This window comes from Arachis hypogaea, chromosome 15, assembly GCF_003086295.3.
Source record: "Arachis hypogaea cultivar Tifrunner chromosome 15, arahy.Tifrunner.gnm2.J5K5, whole genome shotgun sequence".
NCBI lineage: Eukaryota > Viridiplantae > Streptophyta > Magnoliopsida > Fabales > Fabaceae > Arachis > Arachis hypogaea.
The window spans coordinates 80,168,081-80,185,489 of record NC_092050.1 but is presented as its reverse complement, the minus strand read 5'-3'; the positions used below and the strand labels follow the sequence as shown (position 1 = coordinate 80,185,489).

General features: G+C 35.1%; 1 protein-coding gene and 1 non-coding gene across 15 annotated transcripts; one reads left to right on the top strand and one right to left on the bottom strand.

Moving 5' to 3' along the window:
• Positions 1 to 5,399: 5,399 nt before the first annotated feature.
• On the top strand, positions 5,400 to 8,391 carry LOC112750265 (uroporphyrinogen decarboxylase 1, chloroplastic-like). Of its 14 annotated transcripts, XM_072216390.1 has the most exons (7): positions 5,400 to 5,747; positions 5,995 to 6,016; positions 6,264 to 6,309; positions 6,741 to 6,816; positions 6,911 to 7,123; positions 7,208 to 7,492; positions 8,015 to 8,391. In XM_072216390.1, the coding sequence occupies exons 4-7, from the start codon at positions 6,793 to 6,795 to the stop codon at positions 8,252 to 8,254; spliced, it is 762 nt and encodes a 253-aa protein (XP_072072491.1). In that variant the 5' UTR covers positions 5,400 to 5,747; positions 5,995 to 6,016; positions 6,264 to 6,309; positions 6,741 to 6,792; the 3' UTR covers positions 8,255 to 8,391. The 14 variants fall into 14 exon arrangements, with proteins under 14 accessions (XP_072072491.1, XP_072072492.1, XP_072072490.1 ...); XM_072216391.1 differs by lacking the exon at positions 6,264 to 6,309; XM_072216389.1 differs by having other exon boundaries at positions 5,400 to 6,016; positions 6,758 to 6,816.
• Positions 8,392 to 13,823: 5,432 nt separating this feature from the next.
• On the bottom strand, positions 13,824 to 13,930 carry LOC112753964 (small nucleolar RNA R71). Its single transcript, XR_003178323.1, has one exon. It is a non-coding gene; the product is annotated as a small nucleolar RNA R71 (small nucleolar RNA).
• Positions 13,931 to 17,409: the final 3,479 nt, after the last annotated feature.

Here is a 17,409-nt window from a genome sequence, read left to right as displayed (position 1 = left end):
TATTGACTTGAAAAGACATAGTTTTGAGAATTTTTTTGAATTTTTCAATGATGGGAATCAATAAAAATGCAACTAAGATCAATTAAACAATGCATGCAGGACACCAAACTTAAAAGTTTGTATACTAAGGACTATAACGATGTAAAAATGCATGTAAGAAACAACAAAACATACAAAACAAGAGAATTTGAAGATCAGAGCAATGAAATCATCAAGAACAACTTGAAGATCAATGTAGAACATAATGCATAAAATTTTGAAAATTAGAATTGATAAAGACATGCAATTGACACCAAACTTAAAAATTGATACTAGACTCAAACAAGAAACATAAAATATTTTTGGTTTTTATGGTTTTATAAATTTTTTTGTGATTTTTGAAACTTATATGGAAAAGAAAATAAAGGGATTCAAAACTTTCAATAAGAATTCCAGGAATCATGCAATGTTAGTCTAAAGCTTCAGTCTAAAAAGATTAGACATGTTTGGCCAAGCTTCAGCAGGACATTACATTCAGTAGCTAAATTGATGAGAATCAATCAGCTTTTGTGATGATAAGAACATCACCTTGAAACTCTAGAATTCATTCTAAAAAATTCTGAAAAGTACCTAATCTAAGCAACAAGATGAACCGTCAGTTGTCCAAACTCGAATAATCCCCGGCAACGGCGCCATATACTTGGTGTTGTTGCCGGACTAAACTTGGCACTGTTGTTGCAGGAAACAAATGCGAAATTGTTGTTCGTTCATTCGTTCCTTCCCCGACAACGGCGCCAAAAACTTGGTGTTGTTCCCGGAAACAAATGCAAAATTATTGTTCGTTCATTCGTTCCTTCCCAGATCCTACTCGGAATACCACAGACAAGGTTTAGACTTTCTGGATCTCAGAAATGGCCGCCAATAATTCTAGCCTATACCACGAAGGTTCCAATCTTAGATTAGAAACCCAAGAGATACGCATTCAAGCCATTGCTAGTAGAACAGAGGTGGTTGTCAGGCACATGTTCATAGGTGAGAATGATGATGAGTGTCACGGATCATCACATTCATCAAGTTGAAGAACGAATGAATATCTTGGAGAAGAAATAGACTTGAGTTGAATAGAAAAACAATAATACTTGTATTAATTCATGAAGAACAGCAGAGCTCCACACCTTAATCTATAGTGTGTAAAAACTCCACCATTGAAAATACAAAAGAACAAGGTCTAGGCATGGCCGAGAGGCCAGCCCCCAAACGTGAAAAGGTCTATCAAAGTATGAGTAAAAGATAGATGGTGTGAAAATACAATGGCAAAAGGTCCTATTTATAGAAAACTAGTAGCCTAGGGTTTATAGAAATCAGTAATTAATGCAGAAATCTTCTTCCGGGCCCACTTGGTGTGTGCTTGGGCTAAGCATTGAAGCTTCCATATGTAGAGACTTTTCTTGGAGTTAAGCATTGAAGCTTTTGTACTAGTTTGGGCGTTTAACTCCAGCTTTTGTGCCAATTTTGGAGTTAAACGCCAGAATTCTTGAGCTGACTCGGAACGCCTGTTTGGGCCATCAAAGCTCGGGCAAAGTATGGACTATTATATATTGATGGAAAGCCCAGGATGTCTACTTTCCAATGCAATTGAGAGTGTGCCAATTGGGCTTTTGTAGCTCCAGAAAATACACTTTGAGTGCAGGGAGGTCAGAATCCAACAGCATCTGCAGTCCTTTTTCAGCCTCTGAATCAGATTTTTGCTCAGGTCCCTCAATTTCAGCCAGAAAATACCTGAAATTACAGAAAAACACACAAACTCATAGTAAAGTCCAGAAGAGTGATTTTTATTTAAAAACTAATAAAAACATGATAAAAACTAACTAAAATATACTAAAAACATACTAAAAACAATGCCAAAAAGCGTATAAATTATCTGCTCATCAGGTATATTTATGGGTTTTTGAAATAAGGAACAAGTAATTTAAATGGCAAGAAAAATAAATTAATAATTAGAAAGAAAACTCTTGGCAAGGTATGAAAACTGGAAATCCCATCCTAGTTATCCTTGTCAGGTATGATGAGAATTGTTATTGCTCCCACTTAGTTAACCCTTACTAAATAAAGGAAAGTCAAGTGGACTAATTAACTTGATTCCTCAAGTCCTAGTCAACTCCTATGGAAAGACTAGCTTTAGAGGGATCTAAATCAATCAGCAGTTTCCAATTCTCAATCAACTGCTGAGTTTGATAACTCAAGTGTCACCAATTACTTAACCAAAGCCAAAAGGAAAAAAATCTAAATTATATTGAAAGCATCATAAATGGAATAAAACAATCATAAATCTGAAATACCTCAAATTATATTGAATCAAATTAAACATAAGAATTCATAAGCCAAATTGGCAACATCAAGTAATCAACTAAAGTAATAGAATAAAAGTAGAAGAGAAAATAAATTTAAAGGAATGTTGAACCTAGATTGAAGAAATAACCATAAAAATAAAAGAAATCCTAATTCTAAAACCTAAGAGAGAGGAGAGAACCTCTCTCTCTAAAACTACATCTAAAACCTAAAATTGTTAATTTTTGAATGTTGTATAAATTGTTGTTATGAATGAATGGATTCTCCCACTTTATAGCCTCTAATATGTGATTTCTGGGCCGAAAACTGGGTCAAAAACAGCCCAGAAATTGCCCCCAGCGATTTTTGGTACGTACAGGTCGCCGCAAAGTCACGCGGGAGCGTCATCCACGTGTTCGCGCGGATTGCATTTTTTCCAGGTCATGCGTCCGCGTGATTCAAGCGTGCATTTCTCCTATCTTCAGGAAGGTATTGAAAATTATATATTGTTGCGAAGCCCCGGATGTTAGCTTTCCAACGCAACTGGCATAGCGTCATTTGGACGTTTGTAGCTCAAGTTATGATCGATTTAGTACCAGGAGGTCAGGCTGGACAACTTTAGCAGTTCCTTCAGTTTCATGTATTCCTTCCACTTTTGCATGCTTCCTTTCCATCCTCTAAGTCATTCCTGCCCTATAATCTCTGAAAACACTTAACACACACATCAAGGCATCGAATGGTAATAAGAGAGGATTAAACATAGGAAATTTAAGACCAAAGTAACATGTTTTCAATCATAGCACAAAATCATGAAGGAAAATGTAAAATCATGCAAAATATATGAATAAGTGGGTGAAGACTTGATGAAATCATTCAATTAAACACAAGATAAACCATAAAATAGTGGTTTATCAGTTGGTTTTGAGAAAGGATTTCCAAAAGAATAGCATTGGCGCCAACGTTTGACTCAACGTTGGTGCACCAACATTTTTCCACCCATGCGTGCGCGTCCTCTACGCGTATGCATCAAAACAGAGTTTTGCGCGTATGCGTCGCTCACGCGTGGGTGTGTCTAGCCAAATTATGCATGCACACGTATGCGTGCGCGTCGATTGCAATTTTTCAAATCCAATTTTGGGCTGCTTGTCGCATACGTTGGAGGTAACGTTTGAGGTAGCGTTGGACCTCCAACGTTCGTTCATTCACGCTCACGCGTAATCCACGCGTACGCATGGATGGTGAATTGTGTCATTCTATGCGTGTGCGTAGCTCATGCGTATGTGTGTTTTGCATATCCACGCGTACGCGTCACCCAAAATTTTTCTGGCTCCAGCTTTTGAAAACCATCGAAGATGTTGGAGGTAACGTTGGACCTCCAACGTTCCCTCCAACGCCAGCACTATTAGTTTTGAAAAATTTTCCAAATCCACGTTTGAGGCAACGTTGGATCACCAACATTGCCCTCAATGTTGGCACCATTTTTTTCTTCCAAAAATGTTGCCTACAATGTTGGTGGATCAACGTTACCACCAACGTTGCATCTCCCTCCATACAACAAATATGGGCTTTAGCAACGCTAAATTTTGCAATGCCTTAAAACCGTTCTCTAAGATAGTTTTAGACAACGGTTTTTTGTAGTGTTATTGTTGAATTCAATTTTTCATTATTTAATAGCCACAAATTAAAACCGTTCTCTTAGACTATTTTAAAGAACGGTTTTATAACCGTAACTATGATTTGTTTTTAAGCAACGCTTTTTTATTGTTGTTTAAATAATTGTACAAAAGAAACGCATAAAAACCGTTGCCAAAATGCTACACTTTAAAACCGTTCTATTAGATGCTTTCAGACAACAGTTTTTATAGTGTTGCTGATGAAGTTCAATTTTTCATTACATTATAGCAACAAAATAAAATCCTTCTCTTTGACTATTTTAAAGAACGGTTTTATAACTATTACAACAATTGTTTATCAAATAATAATTTTTTAATATTATTTAAATAATTATACAAATTAAAAGATATATATAAAAATAATTATAGATAATCATAAAAATTTAAACAATTTTTTCTATAAATACTAAATTTATAAAATACTCAAAAACTATTGCTATCAGTATATAACACATATTATTTTTAGAAAATATAAAATTAAAATAAATTTTAATAAATATTATATATTTTTGTTATAAATATATAATGTAACATCTTGCATTTTTGAAAATCTAAATATGAATAAATTGAGATTTTATCTTATTAAGTTTAAACTTTATAAATTTAGAAATTATTCTATTAGAAAATAATTAAAGAGATTCAAAGATAAATTTATTTTGAATAAATTAATATTCTTAAGTAATTTTATTATAATGGAATATTTTTTATATAATTTTAGTAATTGAAAAATAAAAAAGAATTATACAATTTAATTTAAGTAACTTTTATTATGAAAAAGTTATGACTTATTATTAATTTGAACTCCTTATTTTATAAACTAATCTATTAAGAATAATTAAATTAGTTTTATTAATACTTGGAGTTTAGTTAATTAATATTCTTGTGTAATTTTTATTAATTGGTTATTTCATATAATTTAAAATTAAAGTTCTGACGATGAAAAATGATGAAAAGTTATATTATTTAATTTAAATAATTAATATTTTAAGTTTAAAATTATATTTTATAAAATGTGATTAATATATTTATTTTATAAATTAAATTAAAAATAATTATTTTAATTCATTGATATATTGATGAATAAAATTTTATACATTTTAAAAATAATTTTTACAATATTAAATTTAAATTATAAATTATTATTTTATCTCAAATATTTTATAAAATAATTATATTATTCATATATTTTACCATAATTCTAAAATTATCAAATAAAACCCTAATTTAAAAAAATTCCTAAATTTGTTACCGTGAATCCCTAAACACATACAGAAAAACGAAACAGAAGATGAAACAGAAGGAAAGGGGGAAAGAAAGAAAAGGAAAAAAAGAGAAGGGGGAATCAGGGATGAAGAAGGGAAGGAGAGGGAGAAGAGCGCGCCGTTGTTATGCCCTGCCCGCCTGTCGCCGCCGTTCCGTGGAGCAGCCGCCATCGTCGCGTGAACCGGAGGGTGTGGAGACGGAGAAGAGTGCGCGCGAGAGAGGAGAAGTAGCCACCATCGTCGAAGACTCCATCACCGCCGCTGAAGGTCCTGACCGTCGAGCTCGTCGTCGACGTCGCACCTCCCATCACTGCCGCCACTGAGGAGCTCGAAGAGAGAGAAAGGGTTCGCGCAGAGAGAGAAACACGATGAGGGAGGAGGAGGTTGCCTCTGTTGCTGCCAAGCCGTCATTGGTGGGGCTGGGTTCGCCATCGCCGTTGAGCTGTGTGCCGCCGTTGGTGTCTGGATCGCCACTCTGTTTCTGCTACAACTCGCCACTGTCCTAGTGAGCTTTACCCTGCTAGTTACTTTGCTGTCGCCTAATATTGATTTTAATGTTGATTTGGTATAATGCTGTTCTGATGTTGATTTGGTAACTGGTTATTTGGAAATGCTGTTGTGATTTTATTTTGATTTTAAGATTGATTTAGTATGTAACTGGTTCTCTGGTAATGCTGCTCTAATTTTGTTTTGATTCCAATTGCCCTTATACTCAATTTCACCAAACTGGACATACACTTACCTTGAAGCAGCTTGGTTTGATCATTGGCAAAGGTCAGTTATTCATTATTATTAATAGCTTGACATTGTGGTTTAGTTCTTTTACTTTCATATTCATTGCATAGGACAATAATTTGTGCATTTTTTCCTTTGAATCTACCGCTGCTTGTGCAATCTGATGATGAGAAGTTTTTTTAATGGTCGAGTATATGGCTAAATTCTTGCATAGGACAATAATTGGTTTCCATGTTGTGTTTGTAATTGAAACATCCAAATTTAAATAAGTTTGTATCCTTGAAAGGCCACCGTGGAGGAAGCTTGTGCTACTCTTCAAAAGCTCCTTTCAGGTACAAGTTGCAACCTCAATTTGTTCTTTTCTTTTACTTTGTTTCCACATTCTAATTCCTTAAACGCTACACTTTCACTCCCTTTCAACCGAAAACCGCACTTCTCCATCACTTGCTCTGCCTCTTCTTCCGGTACCACAGTTTTTCCTTCTTCTCATTATGCTCTTCATTTTGTTCAATTTAGCTTCTTTTTCTTTTTTATTTTTCTTTCAGTTCATTTATTTTTTGAAGTGGTAATGTAGCTACTTTATTTGTGTGATAATAAAGGTGACATTGCTGGTTCCTAATAGCATTCAGTTTTAACAAATTTGTTGCTTTAGATAGTGGTGCAAATTGTTATAGGGTTCTAGGAGAGGGTAACTCAGGTATTTTTGTGTCTTTTTCATTTAAGCAAGAGAAATTCATGATTTTTGTGGTGATTTTGTCTTCAGATCCTCTGCTGGTGAAGGCTGCCAGAGGAGAACCTGTTAGTCGGCCATCAGCATGGATGATGCGCTAGGCGGGAAGGTACATGGCTGTTTACAGAAAGCTTGCAGAGAAATATCCATCCTTTCGAGAGAGATCGGAGACAACTGATCTCATAGTGGAAATTTCTTTGCAGCCTTGGAATGCCATTAGGCCTAATGGAGTGATCATTTTCTCTGACATCCTTACGCCTCTTCCTGCATTTGGGGTCGAATTCAACATTGAAGACGTAAGGGGTCCTGTTATTCAGTCCCCAATACGTTCTGAGGAGGGACTAAAGGCTCTGCATCCAATTGACCTGGAAAATCTCAGTTTTGTTGGAGATTCACTCAAGATACTACGCAAGGAGGTAAACCTAGTTGCATTACCACTTCTATATATCATGGCTATCCTTCAAAGGAGCCGTTTTCCTTACTTATTGCTTTTTACTTAGGTTGGTGGTGATGCTTCCGTTTTAGGTTTCGTGGGAGAACCTTGGACAATAGCAACATATATAGTGGAAGGGGGTACAACACCCACCTATACAACCATTAAGAGTATGTGCCATACAGCACCACATTTATTGCGGACTCTGCTCTCTCATTTGTCGCAAGCAATAGCAGATTATGTTGTTTTCCAAGTGGAGTCTGGGGCTCACTGCATACAAATATTTGATTCATGGGGTGGACAACTACCACCTGATATGTGGGAACGCTGGTCAAAGCCTTATATCAAAGAGGTAATATAAAAATAGTTCCAATTTTTTTCATGTTATTGAAATTGTGTTCTAATTTTTCAAACTGTTCTATTTGGGGTCCATGTCATAGCAAGCTTAAGTGTATGTATTTCAACTTTTGCTTATTTGTTTAGTTGAATCTTTGAACTAGACAAACCATGTGTCTCTTTCAAAGGTTTGCAATGATTACAGGTTTTGTTTTATGTAAATTATTGTTTTGTTCCAAGCTCTCATGATTGTCATTTGGTTGGTAAATAATAGGATGAGCTAAGAGCTTGTAATTTGTAAGCATCGAGTGGTAAATAAGCTCACTGGATGTTGATCTTGGTCTTCTGAATTTCGGAGAGAAAGTCCAAATCAGAGGCTACACCTTCAAACTTTTTTATTTAATTAAAACTATGTTGCTGTTAGTGCATCATCATAATTTATAAAACATAAAATATTTGCGAATTGAACGTTGGGCGCAAGATGCTATTGTTCCATATTTTTTCCTCTTTTGCCATGTACTGATTTCTAAACATCCAGATTGTAGATTTGGTCAAGAAAAGATGCCCTGAGACACCGATTGTTCTTTATATAAATGGAAATGGTGGCCTTCTTGAGCGTATGAAAGATACTGGAGTTGATGTTATTGGGCTGGACTGGACTGTGGATATGGCAGATCGAAGATCAGATTTAAGATTCTTTCTAGTTCTTTATGTGGAGCAGTTGCCATTGAAGCCAAGAGAGTCCACTCAAGCTGAGTTACCACACCAACTTTGTTGAAGAAAAATAAAAAAATTGCCACCCTTAGGTTATAGTATTATAGTATTTTGAAAAATGATGATGATATAAGTAAAAGTAGTTATGACCTAGATTAGTATTGTTATTTTACAATGATATATAATGTGATTGTGGATCTTGCAACAATTTTTGTAAGTCAAATTTGATGATAAATGTTCAATTAGTTTTCTTTCGTAATTTCATTCAAATATTTTAGGTTATTTATTAACGCTAAATTAAAAAAAAAAGTTGGAACTAATTTCATTTGAGAAAATTCTTGTAAATAAAGAATTATATTACAAAAAACCATTGTCAAAAGTAACAAAAGGCAATGATGTTAAAACCGTTGTCAAAGACAACTATAAAATGGCAATGGTATTAAAACTGTTGCCAAAAAACGACACTAGTGGCAACGCTTTAAAACCGTTGGCTTAGTGAATAATAAAACTACAACAGTTTAAAACCGTTGCCTATCTAGTTATGGTTTTAAACCGTTACCTCATGAAAGAGAACAGTTTTAAACCGTTGTCTATCTAGTAACGGTTTTAAACCGTTCTTTAAAAATTGTTGTCAAAACCGTTGTCTATACCAGTAACTTTGGCAACGGTTTTTTTGTTATCGTTGCCTTAGGTAAAAAACCGTTGCCTTTGAGCATTGGCAACGGCCGCATATACCACAGGTCAAAAACCATTGCCAAAGCGTTGCCTAAAGTTTTGGGAACGGTTTTTCAATCTACGGCAACGGTTTTTGACCATTGCGAAAACCCTTATTTGTTGTAGTGCTCTCTTCTTCAATACTTTTTTGCTCTATTTCCTCCTCTTCTTTCTTACTTCTTTCTTGCCTTATTTCCACCTACAATCAATCAAACAATTACCTCAAAGTTTGCTGTAATCATGAGGTATTTGCATCATTCATAACATCTAGTAAAAGTAGCATAAGACCTTATGAAAAATCACATAAACAACCATGTTTAATTGACTTACGAAATGCATGAAATTTCAATCCAATTACTTACTTATTGTGTAAGAAAGTGCATAAAAACTTAATGAAACAAGAGGAAAATGCTTGTGAAACTAGCATAAGATGAGCCCAATCCCATTTGGGTTCATGATAATACTTCTTCCATAGAAGTCAGCAGTAGGGTTTGTATAGGAACCCAGAGTTCTTCTGAACTCTTCAATCCCATTTGGGTTCATGATGAAGAAAGGTAGAAGAAGAGAAGGAATGAAGATAGAAGGAGTAGAAGAAGAAATAGAAGTAGAAAAGATAAACAAGAATTAAAGTATTTTTTTAGTTTATTTATTTATTTGTTTCAAAAATTAAGTTTAATTAATTAAAAGGAATTGGAAATTAGTTAATGAATTTCGAAAATAAAAGAGAGAGAGAAGAATAATAGAATTTTCAAAAATTAGAAGAGAGAATAATTAGTTAGAAAGTTTTGAAAAAGAAGAGAGAGAAGATAAGTAACTAATAAGAAAGATAAGATAAAGAAGTTAAGAAAAGATAAGTTTTAAAATTAAAAAGATTTGAAATTTAAATTTTAAATTTGAGAATTAAATTTTAAATTTTAAATTTTGAAATATTTTGAGATTTAAATTTTAAAATTTAAATTTTGAAATTTGAAATTTTGAATTTTGAATTTGAAACAAGATAAGATAAAGTTAAAAAATACTTTATTTTAAAATTTTGAATTTTAAATTTTAAAAATTGAAGATTGAATTTTGAATTTTGAATTTTGAATTTTGAATTTTGAAATAAGATAAGATAAGATTTTTGAAAAAGATATGATTTTGAATTTTGAATTTTGAAAAGATAAGATAAGATATGATTTTTGAAATTAAATTTGAATTTTTATTGTTAATTTTCGAAAATTAATTAAAAGATAAGATAGAAAAGATACTTTTTTTGAATTTAATGAGGAAAGAGAAAAACAACAAAATGACACCAAACTTAAAATTTTTAGATCTAAATGGACCTAGTGTCCGAAAATTTAAAGAAAAACACAGAGGGATACCAAACTTAAAAATTTTAAGATCAAAACAAAAGGAAAACATAAGAACACCTTGAAGATTAAGAAGAACACAAAGAACAAAATTCAAAGAAATTCAAAGAACACAAGAACATGCAAAGGACACCAAACTTAAAATTTTGAAAATTAAACACAAAATTTTCAAAAAATTTAAAAGAAAAACACAAGAAGACACCAAACTTAAAGATTTGACACAAGACTCAAACAAAAGACGCTAATTTTGAAAAAAAATTAGAAAAAGAAAAAAAAATCGAAAAACTCAACAAGAACACAAACAAAAAAACTTATACCAAGAACAAATATTAAACAAAGAAAATAGAAATTTTTGAAAAAGGTTTTTGATTTTTTTTCGAAAATAGGGAGAAGAAAAAGAAAATAAAATACTCTTGCAAAAATTAAAGACAATACCTGATCTAGGGAACAATATAATCCGTCAGTTGTCCAAACTCGAACAATCCCCAGCAACGGTGCAAAAAAATTGGTGCACGAATCCCCATACTTCGTACAACTGTACCAGCAAGTGCACTCGGTTGTCCAAGTACCTGAGCAAGTTAGCGTCGATCCCACGAGGATTGTGGTTTGAAGCAAGCTATGGTTATCTTGCAGGTCTTAGTCAGGCAAAATCAAGAGGTTGTTAGTTTGAATTTGGTTAAAGGCATGAAAAGGAATAAAAAGTGTATAAAATACTTTGTGAATTTGAAAGGAATTAGTAATAAGAAGATGGTAAAGGATTGGAGTTGCTTTGTCTTTCTTAATTAACTCTGGTCTTACTGTCTTCTTTGCTTGTGAATGATTTCTTCTATGGTAGGCTGTATGTGATCAACGCCTTTCTTGAGAGGTCGTCAATACTCCTCTAGATCTGAACACCAGGGTTAGTGCACATCCAGTCTGATTGATGGTTAAGTTCCTACGGTCCATTCTCCTTAATGATCGTACTTAAAATGCCACAGACATGGTCGAATATTCCGGATTAGAGAATGCTGCATCTTTGAGTTCTAGCCTTTACCACAGAGACCCTAATCTTCCCGTAAATTGGCTGAACTGGTGTCTCGAGAAGTCCCTAACGAAGTCGTGGAATAGTCGTCTGAGAGATGTATAATCAAGTTGGCAGTTTGATGCGTGAGCATCTTTATCTTTTCCTAGTGAATTTGCATTCAAATTGTTGAGTTTAATCAAGATTTAAATATCTTTAAGCCATTATGGATGCTACTTTGAGTTGTGTGCAATTCTGTTTATTTCAGGTAGCATTTGGATTGATTTGATGGCGTTTTGTAGCAGAAAAGGAAGAAAGCGAATGATGCTTTCAACTCCGACCTCGTTACACTCAAACAAGAAGAACTTGAGCTATAGAGTCCAATTGACGTGATCCTAGCGGCATTGAAAAGCTAACTTTCAGAGCTTTATAACAATATATAATAGTATACCCATTTCTTCCATTTTGTACGGACCACTTCATGTGAAACTTGAGGAAGCTCAAGTTTGGCGCCAACTCAAAAGCACTCCAAGGAAGGCAGTGCGGTCCACTCCAGGCCAAACTTGAGGGAGCTCAAGTTTGGCGTCAATATGAAATCTATAAAGAAAGCCACATGCTGCCATCTCCACGCCGAACTTGAGCTTACCCAAGTTCGGCGCCACAACCTTTAGTACGAAAGTGGTCCCCATTCACTCATACAACGCTGCACGCAGAATGGAATTTATTTTGATTAAATTTTATTTTATTTTAAAATAGGAAAAGATATTATTTAGTTTTAGGAAATATAATTTATATTAATTAGGATTAGATATAAATGGGAAAAGAATCAGCCCCTCGGGATCTTCTCTCATCTCTTCTCTTCAACCTCATTCCCCAATTTACAGTTTTACGAATCCTAGTTTTTCTCTCTGAACGATGAGCAACTAAACCTCCACTGTTAAGGTTAGGAGCTCTGTCTATTGTATGGATTGATACTATTACTTTTCTATTTTAATTTGCGTACTGATTTATATTTCAAGAATTGTTTTCGTTCTTTATTTTATGAATTTGGGTGGAACGGAAGTATGACCCTTGTTCTAATTGAGTTCTTGTATAACTTGGAAAAGCTCTTTACTTGATCAACAGCTTGAAAACATATTCTCCTAAACTTCTAATTATCTGGACTTAATGGGATACGTGACATATAATCCTCTTATATTTGGGTAAATAGGGTTTTTGTGGCATATAACTAGAATTGAACTTCAGCCTCTAATCAGAATTATATGACCAAGGAATTGGCCGTTGATGAAGGTTAGATGAGACTAAAAAGGTCTAAGGAATTAGGGTTTAGTCACTTATAGTTTGCCATGAATTAAATCTTGCATGATTAAAATAGTTAGTAAGAAAAGTCAATCCGAAAAATAGATATCTCTGAAGCCTTAACTATTTCTCCATATATTATTCACAACTTATTTACTGCTTGCTTTCTGCTATTTTGAATTTACTGTTAATGCTTTTGAACTCTCTAAACATCATTTTATGTTTGTCTAACTAAGTAAATCACTTAACCGTTGTTGCTTAGTCCATCAATCCTTGTGGGATCGACCCTCACTCACGTGAGGTATTACTGGGTACGACCCGGTGCACTTGCCGGTTAGTTTGTGGACTTTAAATTCCACACCAAGTTTTTGGCGCCATTGCCAGGGATTGATAGTGATTAACAACTATTAGTTGTTTGATTGCTTAGATTAGATGTTTTAGTTTTAATTTTATTTAATTTTTGCCTTATTATTTTCGAAATTTAGTATTAGTAGTTTCCATTAATTTCTAAAAGTAAGTTTGGTGTTACCTAGTTGATTTTATTTTAATTTTACTATTTAATTTGCCTATTATTTTTGAATTTTTCAGTCTAATTTCAGTCATCATTTTCAAATTTTTACTGTTTAATTTATTTAGTAATTTTATTTTATTTCTTTACACAAGTTACCTCACTGGGAATTCTCTACACTCTGACGTAGAGAGTTTCATATTTTCTTGTCTTCTGTCTATTTATGAGCAGGAACAGGGACAAAAAACCTCATTTAGAGTTTGATCCTGAACTTGAAAGGACTTTGGGGTGGCGTCTGCAACAAGCAAGACTTTACAAGGCTACAGAGTTCACTACGGACCATAATAATGCTGCTAATGCCAATATGGCAAATCCGAATGGGAATGAGCAACCTAGGAGAGTGCTTAGCTCTTACACTGCTCCTATTGTAGATCTTTATGGAAAAAGCATTGTGGTACCCCCTATTGCTGCAAACAACTTTGAGCTAAAGCCACAGCTAGTCACTCTTGTGCAACAAAATTGTCAGTATCATGGACTCCCTCAAAAAGATCCAAATCAGTTTATGTCTAATTTTCTGCAGATTTGTGATACTGTGAAAACTAATGGAGTGAACCCTAAGGTTTACAAACCCATGCTCTTCCCATTTTCTTTGAGGGATAGAGCAAAGCTGTGGCTAGATTCTCAACCCGAGGAAAGTCTGGATACTTGGGATAAGGTTGTCACTGGGTTTCTTACTAAATTTTTCCCACCAAAGAAACTGACTAAGCTTAGTGTGCAGGTTCAGACCTTCAGACAGAAGGATGGTGAGACCCTCTATGAAGCTTGGGAGAGATACAAGCTACTGACCAGGCAATGCCCTCCAGATATGTTCTCTAAATAGACCCAATTAGATATCTTTTATGAAGGCTTGGGTGAAATGTCCAAGATGTACTTAGATAATTCTGCAGGTGGTTCATTTCACATGAAAAAAACACCAGAGGAAACTATTGAGCTTATTGAGTTGGTTGCTAGCAACCAATATTTATACTTATCTAACAGGAATCCTGTGAGCTCTGAGGCTCCTCAAAAGAGAGGCATTTTGTAAGTGGAAGCTGTTGATCCTCTTCTTGCCCAGAACAAACTTTTGTCTCAGCAAATAAATATAATTACTCAATAGTTGAGTGGAATGCAAGTTTCAGCTATCAACACTCAGAATGCACCTCAAGATGTCCCTTATGACATGACAGGTAATTTTATGCAAAATGAGAATTATGACCTCAATCCTCTTCTGAACAGGTCAATTACATGGGGAGTGCTCCTAGAAACCCCAATAATGATACATACTCTAAGACCTACAATCAGGGGTGGAGAAATCACCTAAATTTTGGGTGGAGAGAGCAACCTCAGAGGCTATAAAATTTTAATAATAATTCACAGGGCAGTTTTCAACAGAATAATTTTAATAACCACTAGTTTCAGTCATCTCAGCAAGCAACTCCTCAATTGCAAAAGAACACTGATCTGGAAGCACTAATGGCCAGTTTTATACAGGAAACCAGAGCATCAATCAAAAACTTGGAGATTCAGATGGGTCAATTAGACACAAAAGTTAATAAAATTGATCAGAGGACCACTAATAGCCTTCCTGGAAACACAATTCCAAATCAAAGAGAGGATTGCAATGCTATCACCTTGATAAGTGGACAAGTGGCAAGTACGGAAGCACAAGTTAATGAGGAGCCAGTTGAAAAAGAAGCTCCAGAGGAGAAGAAAGAGGAGGTGGAACACGCCCCTCCTAAGCGTGTAGATAATCCATTCCGAGTCTCTCTTGACACTCATCCTACATTGCCTAAGGCACCTAAGTACAAGCCTAAAATGCCATATCCTCAGAGACTTCAAAAGGAGACCAAGGACAAGTAGTTTTCAAGTTCTTGGAAGTTTTCAGAAAGTTACAAATTAATATTCCTTTTGCTGAGGTTTTGGAGCAAATGCCTCTCTATGTTAAATTCATGAAGGAGTTATTGTCAAAGAAGAAGCCTTTAAAGGGAGATGAGTGATAAACCCCGATTTTGTGGTTTATCTTGTGCTTATTTTGGGGGATTTTATCAATATTTCTCACACATATTCGCAAGCAATGCATGGTTTTGTGTTCACTTCCCAATATTGCTCCATGATGGAAAACATGCTTATTTTGCCTTAAAATTTCCATATTTTAATCCTCTTCTATTGCCATTCGATGCCGTGATGTATTTGTTGAGTAATTTCAGGAATTATAGGGTAGGAATGACTTAGAAGAGAGGGGGAAAGCATGTACAAAGAGGGAGGAACATGAAGAATTGAAATATTGGGAAAAGCAGCATCGGCGCGCCCGCGCACTTCACGCGGATGCGTGGATGGGATTGGCTGGAACCGGAGCGCAAGGATGGACGCATCCGCGCGGATCAGAAGATTCCTATCGACGCGCACGCGCACTTGGCGCGCACGCGTGGATCGCAAAAGCAATCGGCGCGCACGCACGCATGGCGCACACGCGTGGGAAGCTACACGTGACCTCATTAAAGGAAATCGTGCCTGGCGATTTCTGAGGCTCATCAGGCCCAATTTCAAGCTGTTTCTGCATGGAAAAGACCCAAGGATGCTAAGGGGAAAGGGGGGATCAATCATTTTTACACTAAGACATAATTTTAGCTAGTTTTTGGTTCTTTGGTTATTCTAGAGAGAAAAACCCTTGTTCCTCTCTAGATCTAGTTTTAATTTGATCTTTCCTTGTTGATTTATGAATTGGATCTTGTTAATTACTAGTTTTAATTGTTCAATTTGAATTCCTTGTTACAATTTTGCTTATATCTAATGATAGTTTTATGAATTCTTGTCAATTATCATTTTATACCCATTTCATGAATGTTGTGAATCTTGACTTGTTGATGTTACATTGATGATTTCTATGTTTAATCTTGTTGTTTGGATTATTGTATGTTGATAATTGTTAGTGGGTACTTGTAGATTTCAATTTAATTGCTATTTTGAACATGTCTTTTTTTAATGCTTACCAAGTGTTCGATGAATTCTTTACTTTGATTATGGAGTAGTCTTCTTTACTCTTGGCCTAGGTCAATGGAATTGGGTAAACTTGAGTCATTGGGTCTAATGGATTTGATGATTTGGGAGCCCTTGGTGGTCAATTTAAGACTCATTGACGCCAACCCAATACTAATCCAATTAGTAGGTAGGTTGGGACTTATGGGTTGATGTGATCAAAGCCATTTGATGTACTTCAAGTCTAGGAGTAGATATCATGTACTTAAGACTTTGAGGGTAGACTTAATGAGCTTGGTTCCTCATAATTGTCAAGATACGGTTGTTAGACAAGGATCGTGACCCCAATTCCCATGCCTAGCCAAGAGTTGCTTTTATTATTCATATTTGAAAATGAATTTTCCCAAATTATTTGCTTTAGTTACAGTTACTTGCTTGGTTTATAATAGAATTAAGTGGAACGTTGCTTGTTCATTGGAATTGCTCATGTTTTACTTAGATAGTTGAATTAGTTTGTTGCAATTTAAGATTACTTGCTTGTTAAGATTCCTATTTATTTTCATGCTCATTACTCACAACCTCAGATTTCTAACCAATGTTGAAGCACATGTTTGCCCATTCCTTGTGAGACGACCCGAGGTTTGAATACTTCGGTTATTTCTATTGGGGTTGAACTTGTGACAACCAAATTCCTCTCTAAATTTGACCCCCGAGGATTGTTGTTGGTAGAGCTATACTTGCAACGTGATTTTATTAGAGAAAATCTTTACCAATACACCCTTGGGAGCCTGTCAAATTTTTGGCGCCGTTGCCGGGGAATGGTTGCAACATATGCGTTGATATTGGTTATGTGAATATGTGAATATTGTAGATATTTTACCTCTTTCAATACTTAGCTATAGTTTAGATTTCTTTTACATTTGTGCTATGACTTTCAAGTTTGATGACTCGGTCTCAACCGAATTCTAGCTTAGCCAATTTTGATCCCGAGATCGAAAGAACTTTGTTACACACTCGGCAAGCTAGACGACGGTTAGACTATACGCCTAGTACTTCGGCCTCTCTTGAGGAAAATACCGAATCACTAGACGTCACCTAGAGTGACTTGGAGTCCGCTACTTCCTATTCTTTTGTTGACACTACTAATACATCTTTGCATCCTACAGGTGAGCCACACATGGCGGAGCCACGCCGGATCACTTTGCATGAGCAAAGAGCTCCGGATATCATACTTCAACCGTTGCAAGCAAGGTATCCTAACCTTGATCCAAACTTTGAGTTGAAGAGTAGCTTGATAAATCTACTTCCTAAGTATCATGGGTTGCCGGGTCAAG